The sequence below is a fragment of the Thunnus albacares genome, chromosome 23 (assembly GCF_914725855.1).
Source record: "Thunnus albacares chromosome 23, fThuAlb1.1, whole genome shotgun sequence".
Taxonomy (NCBI): domain Eukaryota; kingdom Metazoa; phylum Chordata; class Actinopteri; order Scombriformes; family Scombridae; genus Thunnus; species Thunnus albacares.
Genome location: NC_058128.1, coordinates 8,666,502 through 8,688,508, shown reverse-complemented (window position 1 = coordinate 8,688,508; position 22,007 = coordinate 8,666,502). Strand labels below are relative to the sequence as shown.

The window sequence follows — 22,007 nt, the reverse complement described above, 5'->3', positions numbered from 1 at the left end:
TACAGCGTGTAATGTACCCGTCTCTTATTTACAGTGCGAGGTGGGATGCGAGCACTGATCTGCAATCAGGGGCTTCACACAACGCCATGATCTGCAAAGTAGCAAAATGAACTACGCCGCAGACAAGAGGCTGCCAATGAAAAATTGATTCCAATTGTAACTGTTTAATTCACACGGAGCGCTCTGCTGGGACTCAGCAGGAATGACGGGAAAAGAAAATCACAGTGCTCATGACTACAGACAAGAGGAGTGATGCAGCGGTTACCACGGGAAACACATCCAGCGCTTCTTATAGAGATATCACTGGTTTCACTGTTAAAGAGCTCGAACCTGCAAATATTCTGAACAAAGTAAAGTCGTGTGAAGGGATTTTTTTAGATTTAAACATTTGACAATAACAATCTTACCTCAACGTCCATTTAGTAGCTGTTCTGAGCTTTTGATCATATGACATGATCTTCATTAGAAGATGGAGTTTGCTCAGTTGTCATGGAATTGTAGATACACATTTTTTAAACTTTTTTTTTGCACTTTAAGGTTGTTTTCTCCATGTTTGGCTTTAAAAAAAACACTTAAAACACCTCTACACACTCTGCGCCGGAGGGAAGCACATCTTGAATAGATTATTAATGATATTTTGGTCAACTGGTGGCTGAAACACCTTGAGAAAACACACATCGCCATCCAGGTAATTAGGTGAAGAAGGCATTGTTACTTAATAAAACATCACTCTATCAAAAGATAATGAAATGACAAAGGTAAACATGTTTTTTTGAAGACATATTGAGAAATTTCACTGAGTACAAAGGAAAATAAAAGGAAAGAAAAAGGAAAATTCTACTATTTGTTAATACCGTCACAGCATAAATGTATTGAAAGTACTTTTTTGAGCTTCTGCATTCACTAGTTTTGTTACTGTTTAAATGACTGGCTCGATACTGTTGCCAACTCTCTCAGATCCCTTTCTCATCATGAGGGAACATTTAAATGGTTGGTTCACCCAAATTAGAATAAACCAACACAATATTTCCTCTCTTACCTCTTTGAAATTTCTACCTTCACCCCAGTACAACTGAGGTGAACAGAATCTAGTTTGTGGTCTTAAAAAGTTCCAGAAACAGTGTCCTTGTTACACTGAGTAATAATTTAATAGAGACTATTTCTTCTGTAGAAAGTATTTTCACTGAAATCTTCTTTTTTCTTTTGCAGTTTGAGTGATGTGACCTTTTAACCCAACCTTACATAATTTCTGACTTGACTCTATCATGGGTCAGAGAACGTTAAAATTAACCAACATTAGCAGTTTGCTCATAGCGCCACCTGAGGGCCAGTAGCTCGGGGAGGTTGTGACTCTGCCGGAGAGGTGACACCCGACTTCACTCACAACGGCGAGAGGGGCAAATGGAGCATTCCTAAACACTGTCTGTGACTATTCCCTGCTCAGCCTCACAAGACCCAAATCCTGACCTTTACTGAAAGGAAGGCAACACTGAACGCTACACCGATCTCTGTGTCCTCCGCTGAGGAGGAGGGAGAAACGATGAGAGACACAGGAAGACGAAGGAGAAGAGGTTTGATCAGGAGACTTTCTGACAGTCACGTCCTCTTGAATAACAGGTGCCTTACATGGGAATGAAAAGCCATGTATCTCATGTCAGACATGGGAAGCTTAGAAACTGATAAGATACTAACACTTGTGTTGACTCACCATAAATGCAAAACACGACTACATTCCTATTTTCAATGAGTTGATTCCAGCATTTTTAGACTCCAATTGTTCAAATTTGACTAGTTTTTAGGTACCATTGGGTAGCTATGACCCTGCCCTGGGTCATGTCCTAAGTATTTTTCTGGAAATTGGGGATTTGGGCAATCTGTGGGGAGTTTATATTAAACATTTAAAAGACTTACACATGGTTGGTATTTTTAGTTCAATATTTGTAGACTAATTTGAAATTCAAGGTCAATAAATAAACATGAATTGGACGTTTATTCAAGGCAAAACAGAGAAGGTTATGAAGCAGCATTATAGCATTTAAACCACGTTGGGAGTTAAAATTGAGAGTAAATATAATTAAAAAGTTAACAAAATGAAATTAAATAACTTAACTAAAAAATAAAAATAAAAAACATCTAAGGGGTGTGTGTTGGGAGGACCCATGACCTCAGTATGTCTAAAATCCTGGCTACAGCCCTGCACACACATACACACATAAAAAAAGCATATATACTATTTTTTACTGCCTAAAAGTCCCACAGGGCAAAAGACTCGTGATGTACTTCCATTAAGTAATAACAGGTAAAAACAAGGACTTTTTCCACGTTTTACAAGTCAGAGGGCAGTATTATTGCGGCCACTGAAGCGTTATGTCCCGATGGTAAGCACCAGTAAGCTGCTGTGTGGAGTGTTTATTCATGAACACATCTCAGTTTATGATGTGAGCTGGCAGAAAGTCAATGTCTGGATGTAAAGATCCTTCCAGTCAGTAAAGAGACAATCAAGCGGGTTATTTTATATGTGTTCATGTATATTGGATTGTATTTCTTTGTAGGCAGTAAAGGAGGGAAGATTAAAGGTAGAGTCAGTCATTCTGGAGAAAGATTGTTGATACTAAACATTCAAACAAATACATCTCTCCCCTTCGTGCTCCTTCAGTAGCTCCGACCCCTAAATTAAATTAATGGCAGATTCACCTCTGTTCCTCTCACACATTATCACGTGCAGAATTTTTTTTTTTTGTCTCATGAGAGCACAACAGTCCACCCGCACTGTCCGCCACTTTGCGGCCTCCCCACTTCTCACTCGACCTGCGTTCAGCGTCTCTGCAGCCGTCTGTCAGCTGCAGCTCGTGGGGAGCTGAGATGACAGCAGACGGCTAAACTGCCTTCACCAGGCTGACTGACAGCAGAAGTTTATTGAACCAGAATAGTTTGCATGTCGGCTCCACGGGAAGAAATCAACAGTGTTTGTATTTACTGATTCATTGATACGGTTAATAAGTTCAACACATATACAGCGGGATTACGCTTCACTAAACAAGACATAAAAAAACCGCAGGGGGTGTCCATGAGACCATCTAGGATTCAGTGTGAATTGATACATTTAATAAAATGGAAACCTTAAAAGCTGCCACAACCTCTCTCTTGCACCATTCAACAGGTGCTGGACACGGGAGACTGTCATGTCCTCACACACACAGACAGCTGCTCTGATGACTTCCCCCTGTCCTGTGCATGAACACCAACGCCCCCCTGCTGATTGGCTGACTCGCTCTGAGCCACCTGTGTTTACATGCCCATTTACAGAGCACACACAGAACAGACAGCTAGCGTACTGTGAGGAGATATTCACTGAATTTGACAAAAAGTGTAGTGGATTAGAATCGCTGACTTTACCTTTAGATTAGATAATATGATGATAATCAGGTGCATATGCTAATGAGGGAATAACAAAGTTTCTGGTGATTGTGCTTGCGCTAAAAATTCAGCAACAGATCAGAACAGTTTAATAGAAAGAGGTCAGTTCATTTCCATTTCAAAACGTTTGAAGTTTTCTTTGGAGGAGGAAAAGTGAGCTATAACAATGAATCACTTTGTGTGTGTGTGTGTGTGTGTGTAAGAGAAAGAGACAGAGTGATGAATCTTCACTACTTCACCTTCGAATGAGGACTCCATCTTTCATCAGTGCTAGAGAGGAGTGTTTTGTCAGAGCACTACACCTGGTACTTACGCCTACTCTCATAGATAGCCCTGGACTTCTCATAAAGGTCATAGGGGTCTGGTTTAGCCAGGGCCAAGGCCTCGGAAGCTGAGTCTGGGACTGAGGCCCTGTGAAGATGGTGGGTTGGGAAGGGGGCGCTGTGGGGGATAATGGGGGCCGAGAGGCTGGTCTGAGCAGGGCTGCTCTGGCCCTGCTGGGACTCCCACTGCTCCAGCACCTGCAAAGCACAGCGGCATGAGGGATCAGTATTTCACTACCACCTTGCCCACTCCTGATGCTTGATTTTAGCTCATTAACCATGATGACAACACTGAAAACTGAAGCAGAGTTTGCTTTAATGAGTTTTTTGAAGCCCCATATGAATTGACAATTTGCTAAGCCCCGCCCTCCTTAGTTACCGTTGCTATGCCTGTCAAGCATTCAGTCCTTGCACTTTACAATGATAACGGATTTACAACCCAGAATTCTTAGCAACAATTAGTCTTTGTTTTCAGACAAAAGTAAACAAATGTGCTTCTCATTTCATGATTTTATCTGCGATAGCGAGCTAGCATAAGCTAATGCTAACTTAGTAGTCCAGCAATTTGTGTTAAAGTGGAAAACCTGTAAAAGTGTCTTAGATATGCATGTGATAGCTCAGGTGAAACATACTTGGATAAGAAACACAGCGGATTATAGTAGTGTGCTTCACTTTTACAAGAGACAAGGATTTGAAGATGAGTAATAACCGTTTGGTTTAGATTGGCTAACGTGACGCCAATGTTACCTAATGAATGTTTGGCTGGAATTGCTTGGAAGTATAAACTTCCCCAAACTAAATGAAGAGCAGGGCCATCGTTAGTCTAAACTCTGATATAGTAGCACTTTGACTCCCCCGCATTGAATTTTCCAGTCATGAACAGGTATTTTTCTATGTAACTTATAGTCTTACATACATAATATAAGCTAGTTAGCTAATGACATGTCCCTTGCCTATGAATGACATGCTAAATTATGAAGGTATGTAGTAAGTTAGCTAAGCATGGTAACATTTATGTGTTATGTTGGAGCAGATAAATACAAAGTTGAATCCATTCCTTACACTTTTGTTCCTGTATTTTTTATTTTTGTTTAAGTTGAACCCTTAAAACTCTTTATATACAGAGTATCGTTGTAATTAGAGCTCCAAGAACACCGTTTCAGCATGTGGAGAAACCCTAAGCTTGACAGGCTTGCTGTGTCTAGCTCTAGTTGCTGACCTATGATTAGACAATCGCTGTTAAGGGGGCGGGGTTTAGCGATAGGTCAATTCAAGCTAGACAGACGGGAAGCCAGACAGTTAGTGAGGTTAGTAGTTGAAAAAACCAACCATTTAGACCACAGTGTGTAACAACAGTGAGGAAAACATATAGAAGAATGTGATAAATAGATAAATGTGGTCCTATTTCGGAGGTTAGTGTGAGGATGATAGCAAATTTGGTACCTTACTGTTATGCAAAGATGTTCATTTTCAAATTATCCTATCATAAAAATGACCACTGCTACTCTAATTTTACAATGAAAATGCAAGTATGCTGACATATTTTATATCAAATCCAATTCATATATGTTGCATCCCAAAAAAACAACAACAAAAAAAAATGTGCAGTCAAGTGTTTGAAGTGACACCTGCAGTTTTGACACCAGTCAGTCAGAGTGTCAGCCTTGATGTGTCAGATACGCCGGGCCGCTTGAGTCACGGCACGACACTAAGCAGATAGCCAAGATGACATGTTGACATGTCAGAAAGTGTGAGAAGACGGATTCCAGGGGGAACAACAAGCTTTTTGAAACTGAGACGGCGAGACTGGCTGCATATGGCACGCTTCAATATTGAGAATTACAGGGCATCTGGTTCAAGATGTACCGAGAATAATTATCAGCTTCAGAAAAGTGCCGAGCCGGAATCAAAAGTGTTTCCACTCTTTGTGGTTTGGTTATCTGCCATTGATGTAAAGCACGTCTGCGCAGGCCGGGCTGCTGAGACTGGGGACCTTGTTAAGGCTGGGATTAGACTACTGCATCCTGATCTCTCTTTCACTCTCTGGCTGTCTCTTTTTGTCTGTTTGATTAAGGCAGTAGAAGCAAGCACACTCGCCTTTTTAAGACTGTGTTATTGAATAAAAACACCTGCCGCGTGCTCCGACATTAAGAAGCCGTTACCTACAGTATTGTCTGGATTTGACAGACAAATCTCGATAAGCTCGTTTGCAAACAATAACTCTCAGGAGCTGCAGACGGAGCCTTCACTCGACTGTAGGTCGATATGACAATCCCTGCTCTTCCCTTATTAGTCAAATTTCTCCATATTTCATTCTGAGACCTGCAGAAGTCTTCCTGTAACAAATGATACCCAATTAAACCAAGACTGAAATTGGAGGTGAGGGGGGGGGGGGGTTAGCAGCTGGGGGAGAGGGACTGGGCGGTGCAGCCGATAAATGAACACTGGGGGGGGTAAAGAGAGAGAGAGAGAGAGAGAGATGGTGAACAGACAAGACAAGAGAGAGAGACACTCTGCATGCCGTCTGCAACTTTGTGACATTCCAACCTTTTTCCCTCGGAGCTCGGAATTACAATTATTCCGAGGGAGATGGAAGAGATTGATTAAATCGAGAGGCAACAAAAAATGATGAACAATGGGGGTGATTTCAGGGGACAAGTGTCTTAAAAGCTGCCACGTTAAGCACAATGGAGGTTTCCTCTGCTGTTAGTTGTGATCTGGGAACGGGAACAACAACTGTAGCAATGAGCTGGGGTCAGGAGTTGGTCAGAGCAGCGCCGCGAGGATGTCCAGGCATGAAATGGATTACACACATAGCCGCACAAAGAGAAACAAAGAAAGATGAGCAGACACACTTGTGTGCAGGCATGTGAGTGTGACAAATGCACATAAAGACAAAGTGAATCTGATCTAAGAGGATGTTTGGTGGATAGAGTTTTTAGCGAGCAAAGGGAGAGCAGATGATATTATAGCAGAGGATTTATTGTGGCAGAAGAAGCCGAGTGCAAATATGAGGTCTTTTGCTTTGATGTGAAAAAAATAAATAAGGTGAAAGATGACCAGGGAGCAACTGCAGTGTAAGAAGACTTTTTTAAAAAAGACATTTTTAAGAAAACCAGAATAAAAGATGAATGAAAACGCATCTGGGCCATGCCAAAGCAGCAGCACTACAGCTGTAGTTGAATTCAAACGCCTTGAGTGTGGACAACCTTGATGGCACTGAGTCATGCTGTATTGTAAATGAGGTTTCTACCTCCATATATTTCAAAGTGTAAATAAAAGTTGAATGAGTGAATGAATCAGCTCTGAATCAGTCTAGTGATGTCATGAGTGCACCGCTTGGCCTTCTTGTCATCTCATAACTATAAAGAAGGTTTTTCAAGGGCTAGCTGTGGTGAAAGACACAAACATATAGTGAATTATCAGTATAGTTAGTACGGCGAGGAGGGGATTGACAGTATTTTCTAAATCTTACAAAAAACGAGAGAGAGAGAGTGTAAAAAATAAGATTAGAGTCATTCAGATTAGCACAGATGCACACTGCAGCCATTAAAAATCTATATTAATGATTGAAAAAGCAGAAATGGGGACAGTCCAGATTTTGGAGGCCGGTGCATGTTACCTGCTTAGGGGTCTTCCAGGGTGAATAGTGACCTGCAATGTCGAGAGAACAAAAAAATGCTTTAGACTGAAAAAGATGACGGATCATGAGATATGAGCCAAATCCGGAAGATTTTAGAGGATAATGAAATGAAGAAAGAAAACATTTATAAGCTGAACTGCAGATAAAGCAAATAAAAACAATAATGTGACACGGGACGAATTATCTGTAAATGGCAGCAAGAACAACAAAAAGCACTTTTTGACTCAAACAGAACGAAAGCAAAAGCAAATAGCAGAAGATGGCAAATAAAACATCTCTGAGGCACAAACTAATTGTGAAGGGAAAGAGAGATTGAGACACTTAGAAACATGTTCTACTATGAAATGTTTCTATACTGAAATGGTGGATTTGATATAACATGATAAACTGTGATCAAAAGGCTGATGTTAAAAGCAGCAATAGATTTATATTTTCTAGAGTGAAAAGGGTTTTTAATAGGATTTAGGATTTTTTTTTTTAACAATTTAGGGATTTTAGGTGATCTAATATCTTCTACATGGAGAAAAATATTAGCTGTTAATTAAGAAAAAACAAGGATTATATTATATTAAAGCTGCATTTATAGACTCTTTGGCCACTTAGGAGGCTGAACACAACACTGACATATTAACACTCTTGCCTATTCACATCCAGTAGATATGGAGCAACATTAGCATTCATTTGAAATTGTCTTTCTGGCCACCTATAAATCCAATATTCACTCTCCTTTTAGCTCTGTTTTGATCTCCACCAGTTCTTGAAGGAAACATTAACTGTTATTTGCAGTTGGGCAAGTAGCATACGGTGGATTTATCAGAGCTTTTTCACCGAAAACAGTAACCAGCTGCAGCTCAAAATGCGGTTGATGAGAGCAGTGAGAGTGAAACATAACAGTAAGGTACAACAACCTAAGATGCAACCTAAAATGTCTTGTTTTGTCCCAACCAACAGTCCACAACCCAAAGATATACAGTTTAGTATCACAGAGGACTAAAGAAACCAGAAAATATTCACTTTTAAGAATCTGGATCCAGATAATTTTAGCATTTTCTCTTAATTAATAATTTTAAAAATTTTCAAAATCATTGCAGTTCTAATGCGATCCATTGTAAAGCTAAAAATATTTATTATAGCTGCTTTACTGGTGATGCCTTATGAGGCCTGACCTCTCCCATATCCAACTAAATCCTTCTTTCTGTCTTCAGCAAACATTCAGTCAAATACCAGCACCCAGTAGGGCTGATTTTCTGCAGCCATTGTTACCAAAAACAGGCATTTGTGAACGTATCAAAGATCTGTCAGGGGCCTGAGCAGTGAGAGTGAATATGTATTGGGATTTGAGAATGCTGTGACTTTCACTTAAGTGGGATCAGGATGACTGTACCTCACAATAAAGTGGTTTCAGTTTGTAATACAGTGCAGCAAGGTAAAGGGCACACGTTTCCCTTCGACTTTCCCATTCATCTCGCTTTGACCTTTAAAAAGGTACGCCGCACGTTTTCGCTGTTACAAAATTGTTCGAGCACAACATCCAGAAATCTATCTAGGATGATGAAAGGAAACAATCTGAAAAGCACAAAGGTGGAGACTGACACCAGTACATGCACACACATGCAGGCACACACACCCACATACACTGTAATGAAACATATTCTCCCACCACTATTTCTATGGTGAAATTCACATGAGCATGTAAAAAGCTGCATGCTCCATCTTCCTGATTCATTTCCTCTCCTTCCTGTCTTTCAAGTGCTGCCACGGTCTCCCCTCTGGGAAACTATGAGCATATGCAAATGGAGGGATCGAATTATGGGGTGACTGCTCGAATTATGCGCCAGCCTTCCCAGTCTCGGCCTGGCACACTCAAGTCACACTGTAAAAACATTTGTTTCACTGAGCCGCCAGTGGAATGGGGACAACATGGAAATTAACAAAAACAACACAAAGAAATCTGGCTATGTTTTTCAGATTGTCAGTTTCTCTCAGTCAAAATAAGCCAAATAAGATTTTTTAGAACAATTACAACAGCTTATTTTAGATAACAACACCCGTTTCAGTTTCAGCGCATATGGAGCTATTCTATCAGCCCGAATGCAGTATGATAACTGGGAACAAAGAGAATTTTTGCTTTTCTTCTCAAAGAAGATCCATCAATAAAAAAAAGCCTTCTGTCCTGAATACCTACATCTGAGCCAGTGTGAAGGACACAGCGAGCAAAAGATGCAAGAGCAGAGCAGTCCTTGGAGTGGGTGACAGAACCTGAGCTGAGTCACACAGACAGAAGAGAGAGGGGGCACTACCAGGCATCGCTGGCCGAGGTGATCCTTTGGTTAGAGTTGCTGTTAACTCAGGCGTGCCAGACATTTAGTTGGACGTGGGTGTCAGAGTGCCCCGTGGCTAAAAGTCGAGAAGAGGCGAGAGGCAGAAATAGAGAAAGAGGGTAAGAGGAGCTGACCGTGGTGCTGAAAGCCCACTGAATACTAATCAGACTTGTCAGCTCTGTTGCACCGCGCTACATCAACCCTGCGGTGTCCAACTTGCTCTAAGGTTCTAAGCTAACCGGTGTCCTGTCCCACTGTAAGCTTCACCCTTTCCTGATGCATGCAAGACCAGTAGAACACCAGTAATGAGGGCAGAATAGCTTACATATTGAAGTTTCCATAATGAGCAGGCTAGCGTCCCTAAATCCATAGTGTATAATTGCGTACGCTCACAAATCTGTGCTTGAGTGCCCCCCCCCCCCCCCCCACACACACACACCACCACCTCAGCGCTGGCGCAACTTCAGGTAATGATGAATGAGATTGGTTGGAGTCGTGCCTCATTTTCAATTTCTGCCCCAAACTCCAATTAAAGAGTTCTGAACTGGAAAGTGTTTCCAGGGAGGTCTTCTGCTCTGAGGGTGCAGAGTCACGTAGTTTCTCTGGCAATAACGGTGCTGTTGTGATCAGACTGTGCGGCAGTAGCCCACACAGCGGTATGACAACTGGGGAAAAGGGCTAACGTGAAATGATTGTGATTCAGACGTCTGGAAAAGTTTAAACTTTGGAGATTAGATCAAAAAGATACAGACGATCCAAAAGAAGGCAATAATTGATCAGTCAGGTCTCAAACTGACCCTTCATTAGATTTTAGGTGTAAGGGTTCCAAATGTAAGAAGTTACTGAGCCCCTGAAGTCCTGAAAGATGGTATTTTAAAAAGTTATCCATCTTGTGGGAACAAGATAATGTACAATCAATTTATACGCTTTTCTAGCACACAGCCACCTCAAAGTAGAGAGAATCAAGTTTTACTCTCTGAAGGTCATACAACAAAACGATTGCTGCTTTAGCACAAAAACACCGGAAGGAAACATTGGCAGCTCATTGGACCAAGCTGATGGAAGAACTACACAGATTTAGACGGTGTCATGGACTTCATCTACAACTGATTACACAGTCCGGGAAGATGCATGAGTGATGTTTATAAAGTGGCGAGAAAATCGGCTACAAAGATTACAAACAGAAATAGGAGTTGAGGTGAATCCTGAGCACTCAGCAACAGATGGCAAAGACCAACGCTGGATTATCAACAGGGTAAAGTGGGCAACTGCACCTGGGCCCCAGACCCCCAGGAGCTGCAAAAGGCCCCGATTTACTGTATCTGTATCGCTGTAATGGGTTTCTGTTAGGGGATTTGCACTGCTAAAGTACAACATAAGCACTATTAGGGCCAAATTATGAGCCTGTGTCTTATAGAGGGAGTGCGTGAGGGGGTCAAAAGGGCCCAACAGCAAACCTCAACCAGTGATTGGTTTGTCCCATCTGAGCTACTGTAGAAACATGGTGGGCTCCATGGAAAAGGAGCCGATCCCTGTGTAGATATTAAGGGCTCTTATAAAGGGCCTTCTTATTTTCAGGTGATTGTACACTAGTTAAAACATACTTATGAATATTATATTCCATTTCTGCCAAGTCCATCTCACTATGTAACTATTGACGGCTTCTCACAGAAAATAATGTAGTTCTTATTTTGTTTTTTCATAAAAGCATTAGAAGTGCTGGGCAGCTGTCCCAATTTTGTGCATTCTTTTAAAAACCATGTCCTAGATCAATAACTGAAGAAAAAAAACCTTCTTTCTGTCTGCATGGAGGCTCCATAAAAAGTCCCTACACAATAAAAAAACATTTTTAAAAAAACATCCATTTTTAAAAATCTATTGTGCAAGGATTACCTTGTTAAAGTGTACCCATGATAAAAGCAGAATCTGACAAATGATTTAGCTAAATTTGAATGAATCAAAACATTTGCTGTGTGGGTGAAGGAGAAAGCAAACACGGATACATACATTTCCAAAAGTGCACACACATCCAACCATTTGACACACATAAGGCTACATTTGTTCATTTTGATCATGTTCAACATTTGTTCACCCATACAAAAACATAGATCTCTTTAATTTCACAATGAGAGGCTAACACTAGCCCTTCAATTATTTAAATGAGACTATGATAACACTAGACTGGAATGGTGGCGTGCGTGAATCTTTCAGCCCTTTATGAATATGTATCTCCATCTCATGAGGGAGCCTGGCAGCTTCACATAACATCCACAGCAGAAAACGGATTCTATGCACTTCTATTCAAACGCTCGTTCCATGTTTGCCTGATGTTCTCGAAAAAACCAGCCTCGTTGTAGCTGTGTGCAAAACAAATTATTTGCAAGGTACACGGTTGAATATGCATGATATTAAACCTCAAAACAGCACAATTTATTTAACCACGCTCATGCAATCACAGGGTAATCACTCCATCCTGTTAAAACCAAAATACGAGTGCTTGATATGTTTAAGAGGCAACCAAGGTTAGTAATTTTACTCCTCCACACACACAGGATAGAGATTCACAGCCTAACTTTTTTTCTGTGATTTAATTCTGATGGCAAACACCATCAGTCTTGTTTAACCCTTTACTTCTCTGCTATGATCTGATCTCAGCGGCTTGCCCTTCATGCACAGGCCCCTTGGCTGTCTTCCCAGGGGCCGACAGTACTGGATATTGATGCCTGGCGGGCAGTTCTTCCAGGTTTGGAGCGGTGCATAGTGGGGACAGAGCTGTAAGTGTGAACATGGCTGACAGTCTGTGTTCTACTGGCAGGGAGCCAAACTCATCACTCTCTCTCTCCAGCCTCCCTTCTTCTTTCTCTCTTTTGTTTCCAACTATTTTATCTTGCACACACACATAAAATGAATCACTGTCTAGTTACACTCCGATTCCCGGGGAGGCTGGAGGAGGCTCAGTGAATCAAACCCTCCTTCTTTTCTTTCTCTACAAAGGAGACCTTCACCTGAGGTCTGCACATATTTTAAAAGTGGCTTCTGGTCATCTGTGCACGCATGACCAATCTCAGGTGAAAGGTCAAACCAGACAGTCGATTCATAACATACAATTTACCCATGATAGTACTAGAAAAGGGAGGTTATGTAATGTGTGGAGGCTTGTGTGCAGAAGGCTGCCTTGGGATGTGTGCGAAGAGGTCCAAGAAAAGTGTGTGCATGCCTAAATGTCTGCCTGGCTGTCGCGTAGGTGTGCGTGTGAACCTGTGTGAATCAAACCATGTGGCTTAGCGTTTGTGCGAGTGTGTGGGCGGGCGGCGGGGAGGGCGATTGCGGCATGTTAGTCGAAACTAAATGGGCGTGCGTACATGTGAACGAGCTGAAAGTCTCCATAGCTAATTGCAGCCCTGTGTCTCTGATGGTGTGGCAATGAGGACACAGCCTGTTAATGGTCTAGATAGCCACTAATGAGGCTGTCTGCCACACACACACACACACACACACACACATACACACACACATAAATACACGCTGGCACAATAATTACTGGTGATGAGAGACAGAGTGCCCATTTGTTGGGCAAAAATGACTCGGGAGTCAAACTCCTATTTAAGGGATATCATAACTATATTACACGTGTGGGCTTTTTCAAGGTGATGATGCTTAATTGACTGGATGGTTTGATCATAAATGGATTCATTTGTGGACAATGAAATGGCGGTCAGCTTGGCTTTGAGGTCTTGACACATGCCAGTGGGAACATTAAAAACCTGTTTGGGAATGCAAACACTTTCCCAAATTACTAACAGATGCACTTCTACAGAAATTCATAGTCTATTTCATTCTATCACACACAAACACTTATATAGAAAAATCTAATTGGAATAAAATTGAACTGGGAGAAAAGACAGAGGCCAGGTGGACCAAATGGTCAGGTTGCCATACAGTAAGCAGTAAGCTAGCAAACCCTACAAAGCAACCAGAGCCCTTACAGGACCTTTTTGTAATATCTTTATTTATTTACATTGAATTATAACCAAGTTATAGAGAAAGGATAAGTAATATATGTTTATTATTGTGGATGAACAAACAGGTAGTTTGGTTAGTCGGCAAGTTGCCCAAAAAGTATATTAATGATTTTTTGGGCACTGGACACAAGCTGTAAACATAACACTATCATATAATCATGCACCACGGAGCAACTTTCATAGGAATGAACAGGGCCCTGCCTCTGACACTGCATCCAGTTCTCTTTATACAGGATACAGGATCCATGATTTAAACATCCAGCAGATACACAGCGACATTAGCATTCATTTGGAATCATGTTTTTTGGTGATGAACTAAAGTTTTTAGCTGCTAAATGCTCCACTATGTTCACCAGTTAGTCGCTAACTCTGTCTGTCTGCCATGTAGTGCTGGGCAGGTAAGCGTGTATAGAGTGAGTTGCAGTTTTCACTGAAAACAGCTGCCTGCTGTGTTGGAAATGTCAGGTTAGTCAATATGCACGACTCCTTTAAGATATGAGTGGTCATGTGATCCATTTTTAATATAAAAATATTGATTATAGCTGCTCTAAATCTTAATTAAAAAAGCTTTAGGGGGGTCGCGTTGCTTGCCCCAATTATACATCACATTATATTACAGACTCTGTGTTTCTTGGATCTCTACATAGAATGACTCAAAGTCAGATCTGCCACAATTATGACATAAGACAGAGGTTGAAATAAATAGCCACACTTTGCTTTAAAGGAACTCTTTATATCTTCAGTACATGTAAAAAGATCTTTTACATCTTAGTGCAAATGTAATTATAGTAAACAGGATCTGTACATAGTCTTTCAAAGGTTTTCTTTTTATTTGACTGATGATAAACAATTTGGTTCTTGCATCTGCCTTTCACTTAGTCCACAGTATATTTGCAACAATCTCTGGTGCTGCTGCTCTGTTTGCTCTGAAAGTGAAAGAGCAAATCTCCAGATTTCTGTTTAGAATCAGATGCTGTGGTGCAGAATGTAAAAAACCTGCGTCAAGAGTGACGTAAGCTGCCACTCTTCCTCTGCCACTCTTCCTGACGATGGTCTCTTTTGTTAATAATGATTATACTTATGTCTCAAAATGAATGTCGCAATGATTTATTGATGCTAAAAAGGCGACATGTATGCTCTGCATTAACAGCAAAAACTCACTGCCGCACTCTTTGGCTCTTGACTGTGTCCATGACAACACCAACAGAGACTGTAACACGCTGGCTCCCTCTGTTTTTAATTCTCACTCTGTAGTTGAACCACCTTCACATTATTTCTCTGCCCTCTCTTTTCTGTTTCTGCATCACTGAATGACTTTGTCCAACTTCCCCCCTCCTCCCTGTCTCTCTGCACACACAGTAGGACTAAAGAGCTGAGACAAAGACAGGAGGAGGTGTGCGTGTGAGAAAAACCTGTAATTATTGATGAAGCTCAATCCGTGAACCTTCTCTGCCTCGCCAGTCATTTATGGTGTCTGATGCTGGACATTAGGGGTGTGTCGTCATAGCAACGGCACCGTAAAATAACCATAACAATACAGTTGGATTCTGGTTGTGGGAGTATGTGAAATACGTGGGAGTCTGAAGGAGTAAATGCTGTCAGTCCAATCTCTACTTGACTAGTGTGTGTGTATGTGTGTGTGTGTTCTCGCTGAAACCAGATGCCAAGAGGTGGTAGCTATGTCTGCAGAATAAAGGGGCAGTCATTAAAAAAACACTTCAGTCATGTAGAAATACGCACACAATAAACTTACCCAGCTCCCGACGCTCGTTCAATCCTCTGCTTCAGATTGTGTTTTCAGTGAAAGTGATGAGCTGTGTGCTCGCTCCTGAGTGTGTCAGAGAGTGTGTCATACACGCGAGCGTGACAGTTGTTTGGTGATGGATGTTAGTCAGTTACCTCTCTCACTATTACACTGGCTGGTGGTGCAAGCCGTCAACCACTGAAACAGCCAGTTCAATTAGTGCAGCCAGTGCCCAGTGGTCTGAAGGAGCGGGCCAAATTGTGGCGTGTTAAGAGGTGGAACATCATTCCAGCAGCATGGTGACAGCTTTATTACGATGGGTAATAGCTCGCCTAAATACTTGGAGCTAGCTTCTCTGAGGAAGTTGGGTGGTAAAAGAGAATCAGCGGCACCTCAAATCTCACAGTGGGTGCTGGGATACAGTTTGTATATATATATATTTATATATAGAGCAAATATTAACCACCACATCACATTAGATTAGATGCAAGGATTTATTTTGGTATTACATTAAGTTTCATGGTAGATTCACTGATTAAATGTGTTCATATTATTGCAGCATGCTGCTGTAAATAAGTGTTGTAATGTTGTGTCATTTCTCTCAGACCTTGTTACTCTTTCTTTTTTTAACCTGATGCACAAGTATTCCAATATGCATGTACTCTGTGCCTGTGCAAATAGCAATAAAGTCTCTTGAATCTTGACATCAAACTGATTAAATGTGGGTACTGGTTTTAGTATCACATTGATTTGCATTGTAGATTTGCCACAAAACAACTTCACAACTCTACTGAGATAAATGTAATAACAGCTTATCTCCATGGAGTTACAAGCAGTACACATTGGCCATTCAGGTACTTGTAAGGTATAAGACTTCAACTGACAATTACAACTATTCAGTCCATTATTTTCCTAATTAATTAGATTGTTTAGTCAACCATGAACCACAACATTGTGACCAGAGACCTTTGCTGTGTGTCTGTATCTCTTTCCCCTCACTTCCTGTCATCTCTCTACTCATGGATGTCGTAAAAAAATGCCCCCAAAATATATTTAAGTAGAAAAATACTCATCACAATTTTCCAGAGCCCAAGTTGATGTCTTGAAATATCAAGATATCTAGATAATATCTGTCTACAAGCAAAAAAGATGTTCAATTTACAATCATATAAAATAGAGAAAAGCAGCAAACACTCACATTTGAGAAACGAGAATTATGCTACTGTAGTATAATTCTAATTCAGAGTTTTGCTTGTGACCCCTTAGTACCAACCAATTATCTCCTTACAACCACTTGTCATAAGCTGCATGTCTATAAGCTGTGCACACTTCGATTGTATATTTCCCTTCTCAAATAGTGTAATTTGACCAATTTTAAAAGCCCCAAACAGTATTTCACATGAAAGAAGCAAAAATCTGAGAAATCCTTAAAATACAAATGTCATTTTGAGCATCAGAATTAATTTTTTTTTCATACCAATTATCTCATGACTCACTATGTTCATCTAGCAAATCCTTGTGGGGGTTCTTGACCCCCCAAGTTGGGATCTAATTTATACATCTTAGCATAAAAACAGCATCCTAACCTGCATTAGAATGTTAGAATAAAACTAACATCACAAGAGTTTTAAAAAAAACATAACAGACCATCTTTTCCACATCAAATATCCAGATATATGTGGTCTGCTTCGTCCTACTTCTCCTTGTTTATCTCCATCACAAAGAAAAGTGTTTACAGACAAGAATTAAAAGACTTTATTGTGACCATTTTCTCCCAGGAGGCCTTTTACGTCTCTGATCTTAACGAGCTTAACTTCTGACAGTGTTTTCCTGGTTAAATCTCAAAAATACTCTCAAGGGATCTACAATGTCTACAACCCCACCCAACAGAGATATTTGGTGTTCTGGCACCATGTCTTAGTGTTACTCATTTCCACACATATGTGTGCCATATGCAGTCATGCTACTGTAAGAGCAGACTGGGTGGCACTGACGTTTTTTTCACCTCTAGCACCCACAGCTTGTCATGTCACAGGAAATCAACACAAACAGATGCAACGCTGCACCCTGGAGTATTGTTGTGTAGCAGAGCTAAGCCCTATCCAGATTTGGAATAATGAGAAGAAAAATAGCATGTAAATAAGGTTGCCATTTTCTCCACGGGCCAACAGGCTGCTTTTTACACAGAAGCACTTGTTTCGACCTTCTAAAGCTCTGCCGCGAGTGAGGAACCCGGACAGATGGCGGGAGCGCTTCACCGTTAGCTTCCTGTGCAGATGGGAGAGTGTGTGTTTTTATGTTTGTGTGTAGAGAGCGCATAGACAGATTGGATATTTTTGAGGTGGTGGTTCAAAACTTCTGACCCCTTGAAAATCATCCTCATTTTTCTTTCCTACAAGCTAATAGCTTCCCTCTGATTCTCCTCTTCCTGTTTGTTGGCTCTCCGCTCACTCACAGAGACATGGGCAGCCTAATAAAGAAATAAATGTCAATAAATCTATTCAGAGGACACCGCTGACCTTTGTGGATGAGTCTCAGTGGTGTCTGTGGCACCAAGCAGTTGGCATTATGATTGGTATGTGACATTACACAACACCGAGAGGCAAAATACAAAACTACAAATTGGTTCCACACAAAAGCAACAGCAGTAGTTAGTTTTCCAGTCCAGCTGGCTGAGCTTCCAGCTCGCACCATGAATGAGTGTGAGTGCTAAAGTTCACGTGTCATCACTTACGGGATGCCAAAATGAATAAAGGACAGGTGAACTCAGAAAAGGGAATCATTTAACAACAAGGTTCCAGAGACAAATACTATCTGCTCGGTTGATGAAGAGCTGCTGTTGCCGTTTTCTAGATTTAATTAAAATCTAACGTTTTAATCTTCAATGTCTGAGCTTTGGCTGAGTCATCGCTAGCAGATGTACAACCTCCACAATTCAATAAGACAGCAAGCAGATCACAGCAGGTTTACACACAACTTATATTTCGTTAGATTTAGGGAAGACATGACCGTGAATCCTTCTTCTTTTCCTTTCAGTGTCAAAGACATCGCCATCAGAGCTGTTTAAAGGTTTCTGATGTTTTTGAGGAAGTGAACGCAGATGTTTCTACACACTTCACAATCCCCCCCCCCCCCCCCCCCCCCCAACATAACACACACAGAAAACAGTCGGCTACCTGTTGATTCTGCAAATAATCCTGTGTGTGAGTCACGACAGAGTGCAATGCATAATTATGATTGTCAGAGGGCCACAAATCCTGAAAAACACAGGGTAGAAAGCACTTGAGAGCCATTTGCAGTCTACTAGTATTTTGTGGGAAAACTGTGCTACTTTTGACATGCCATAATTTGGGGGCTTTTATTTGTAGCTGAAAGAAGAAGGTAAAATTTGCCATATATATATGAAACTGACATGATAAAAAAAAAGTAATAAAAAGTGACTTTGAAAATAACTCTGCACTGCAAAGAGCATGCACTTCAATCAAAGGATATTTGTTGATCACTAGGTATGGCTTAGTGTGCAGAGTGGTGTGGCGTCTACTTCTATTTTTAAAAACTCTTTTTATTAAATTGTCAAACAAAGGAAATATATAATTACAGATGCAGCAACCCCACCCCCCCTAAAAAACACTCTGGTTGAGCAGTTAGACAAATCCAATAAGTTGAAAACAAACATTATATACATTATATGTATATAAAAATATATAAAAGCCATTTCAGTCAAACTATATGTCATAAATCATACAAATAAAGTGAGGTATAATCACATAAGCTGTGTAATTAATTCACTCAGGAACAGCCGGGAAACTGAACCCCTCAACAAATCTAAAGAATGGGCTCCGCATCTTATTGAATTTATTTGTTGATCCCCTGTCGACCCCCTGTCGACAATCTGTCTTATCTTCTCAAGTTTGATATAGTTAAGAAAAAGGAACAATCCAAAGGTTGTGAGAAAGGGGTTACAGACGATTTCCATTCCAGCAGGATTAATCGTCTGGCTGGCGAGGTGGCAAATGCAATCAGATCAGCTTCTAAGGCAGAGAGTGATAATAGGGGTGGGCTAACCCCAAATAGTGCAATCATAGCATGTGGTTTAATCAGCTTCCCGACAATGTCTCAAAAAGCTCAGACCAGAAGGTTTGTGAAGATGGACATACACATACATACATACATACATACATATGTGCATGTGTAGCTGGAGCTAAATGACATCTGTCACAGATTGAGTTTACTGTACATCTCCGTAAATCTTAGAAAGTCAGACCTTTGTAAAATGAATGATGAATAATTTTGCATTGTATGAGCCCATGTCTGGCACTGATAGAAGATGTATGCACTCAGTTAAGAGCTTTCTTTTCCAGAGCTCTTCTGCAATTTCCTCCCTAAGATCACTCTCCCAGCCTGATGGGAAATGCAGTTTGTAACATCCCAGCATTAATGTGGTGATAAACAGTCAGTTAGCAGGGTGGTTAGTTAGCAACAGTACAACTAACTTAAGTTTACTTGCCCTTTATTGTCTGTATCATATTTAGTTTTTTGAGATAGCAGACATTTTAGCAACAAAGACTGAAGCAGCAGTTGGTTCCAAAAAACTATGTGAAATCCCGTTCGGAAGGGTGATCCTGAGCGTCGCCGGGTAGAGTGAGTTCGGGAAAGGAGCGGAGCTGGTATTTAACTTACCCAAATACCACTCGCTTCTTGGAAAGAGACATCTTATAATCAGTGAAAATAGAGATCCTCTTGCTGACCATAAATGGACGAGGTGGTTCACCATCTTTTGTTTTGGTTTTGTGCGTAGGGAGCAACGGGCATTATTGAGTATGGGCTTGTCCTCCAGGCCGAGTGGCTGCTGCAAAACTGGGCCATTAAGTTGACGGTACGAGGGCCCTCTGTGCCTTTTGGGATGCCTGTCACGTGGACTCCAGCTTGGTTACACAGGTGCTGTGGTCAGCGGACGCCCGTTCCAGCTCTTGTATAATTTTCCCTTGGGAGTCAATCTTCCGTTGTATTGAGCCGATCGAAGTCTTCAGCTCTTCTTTAACAGAAGATATCTCAGTGGAGGATGATGAGTCGATTTTCCCAAAAATGTCAAGTTTAAGCAACTCCATCATGGAATATAATAGGCAGGGTCAGGTTGCGGTGCCTGTCAAACCTACCAAAATATTAATTTACTTCAGTGTAAAAGTTGTCCAACAAACGCTAAACAGTAAAAATAGAGAATAGGTAAATTTAAGTCATGTTTTGTCGCAGCATGGGGAGACACTTCCTACCTCCTCAACATACCGGAAGTGGAGCGGTATCTACTTAAGTGAAGTGAAGAAACATGGTTTTCTCCCCACCGAGTAAATAAAAGGCGACTACAGTTAGAAGGGCACTTGAGAGAAGTTGTGCATCAGTCAGCCATTGTTGTGCGCTGCAGGACTGTATAACAGGTTTCTCCAGTTCTTTAGACTGGATCACACATACAGATACATTTGGCTACAACAGTAAAAGATAGAATAGATAGACAGAGATGAATAGGCAGACAGATATGCAGCTAGAAAGACACAGATGGTGGAAAGATTCAAGCGCGTTTGCTGAGCCACCAATCTTCCACACCACTCCTACCTGCGGACACTGGTCTTACCTGTTCCGCCTCTCTGAACCACCAGGCAGGTCTCAGCTCCCACGGCACACTCCTTAAGCAGCTCCACCACCTGGGTGTGTGTGAATCCCTGCACGGGCTGCTTGTTAATCTCCACTATCAGGTCGCCCTCGCACAGGCCCGGGCAGCCTAGAGGTTCCAGGACTTGCTTGACTCGCTGGCCCGTGGCGCTGTCCGCGATCGTGAAGCCGAAACCATCCATACCCTTCACCATGGTCAGGGTCAGCAGCTCCCCCTGTGTCGCCCCTGACGACGCCATAGAGACGCTGTCAGGGGGCGTTGTGCCGGTGGTGGGAGGAAGCGAGCCGTCTAAGTGGGTGTCACCCGGGTGAGGGGGGAGCAGCTGCTGCTGGGCGTTAACCTGGTCTTGACTTGGGTCTGTCACAAAGCGTGCCGTGCGGGAAATATAGTCCAGATAGTTGTCATAGCCCGTCCTGCCATTCACCATGATGGGCCGCTGCTCCATGATGCCCAGCGGGGAGATGATGGTGGTGGTGGTGGTGGTGTTGTTGGCGTTGGCAGCTTCCTCTGGGTCGTAGGGCAACGGGTAGCCGCGGCACAAAACAAGTGTCACACTTTGGCCAATTGGCACCGATTGGAAGAGTTTGACCACATCGGCATGGGTGGTACCCAGGACACACACGTCGTTGATGTAGACAATGACATCACCTGCAACAAAGAGAGGGACAGATAGAAACATGATGGTCAGGTGTAATGGATATAGCACTGGAATGTTTCCTTTACAGAAGTACCTCATTTAAAATTTGTAATAACACAAATTACACAAAATCCAGCCCTACAACATGACCTTACTAAATAGTATGATGTGTGATTCAATCCATTTATCTCAACAGGGGTTAGTTTGGCATTTAAGTCATTAAGACCGGAGAAAT

The 22,007-nt window shown here is 41.6% G+C and overlaps 1 protein-coding gene across 10 annotated transcripts in view; it reads right to left on the bottom strand.

Annotated features, from left to right (window-relative positions):
• Nucleotides 1–22,007, bottom strand: part of magi2a (membrane associated guanylate kinase, WW and PDZ domain containing 2a) — a 236,667-nt gene that overhangs the window by 23,550 nt on the left and 191,110 nt on the right. For 8 of the 10 annotated variants that reach the window (XM_044342690.1, XM_044342693.1, XM_044342691.1 and 5 more), the window contains exons 10-12: nt 21,097–21,783; nt 7,363–7,394; nt 3,731–3,938 (exon numbers count right to left, since the gene is read on the bottom strand). In XM_044342690.1, coding sequence (XP_044198625.1) covers nt 3,731–3,938; nt 7,363–7,394; nt 21,097–21,783 — 927 coding nt within the window. The remainder of the gene's footprint in view (nt 1–3,730; nt 3,939–7,362; nt 7,395–21,096; nt 21,784–22,007) is intronic. The other 2 variants (XM_044342688.1, XM_044342687.1) reach the window with 1 other exon arrangement.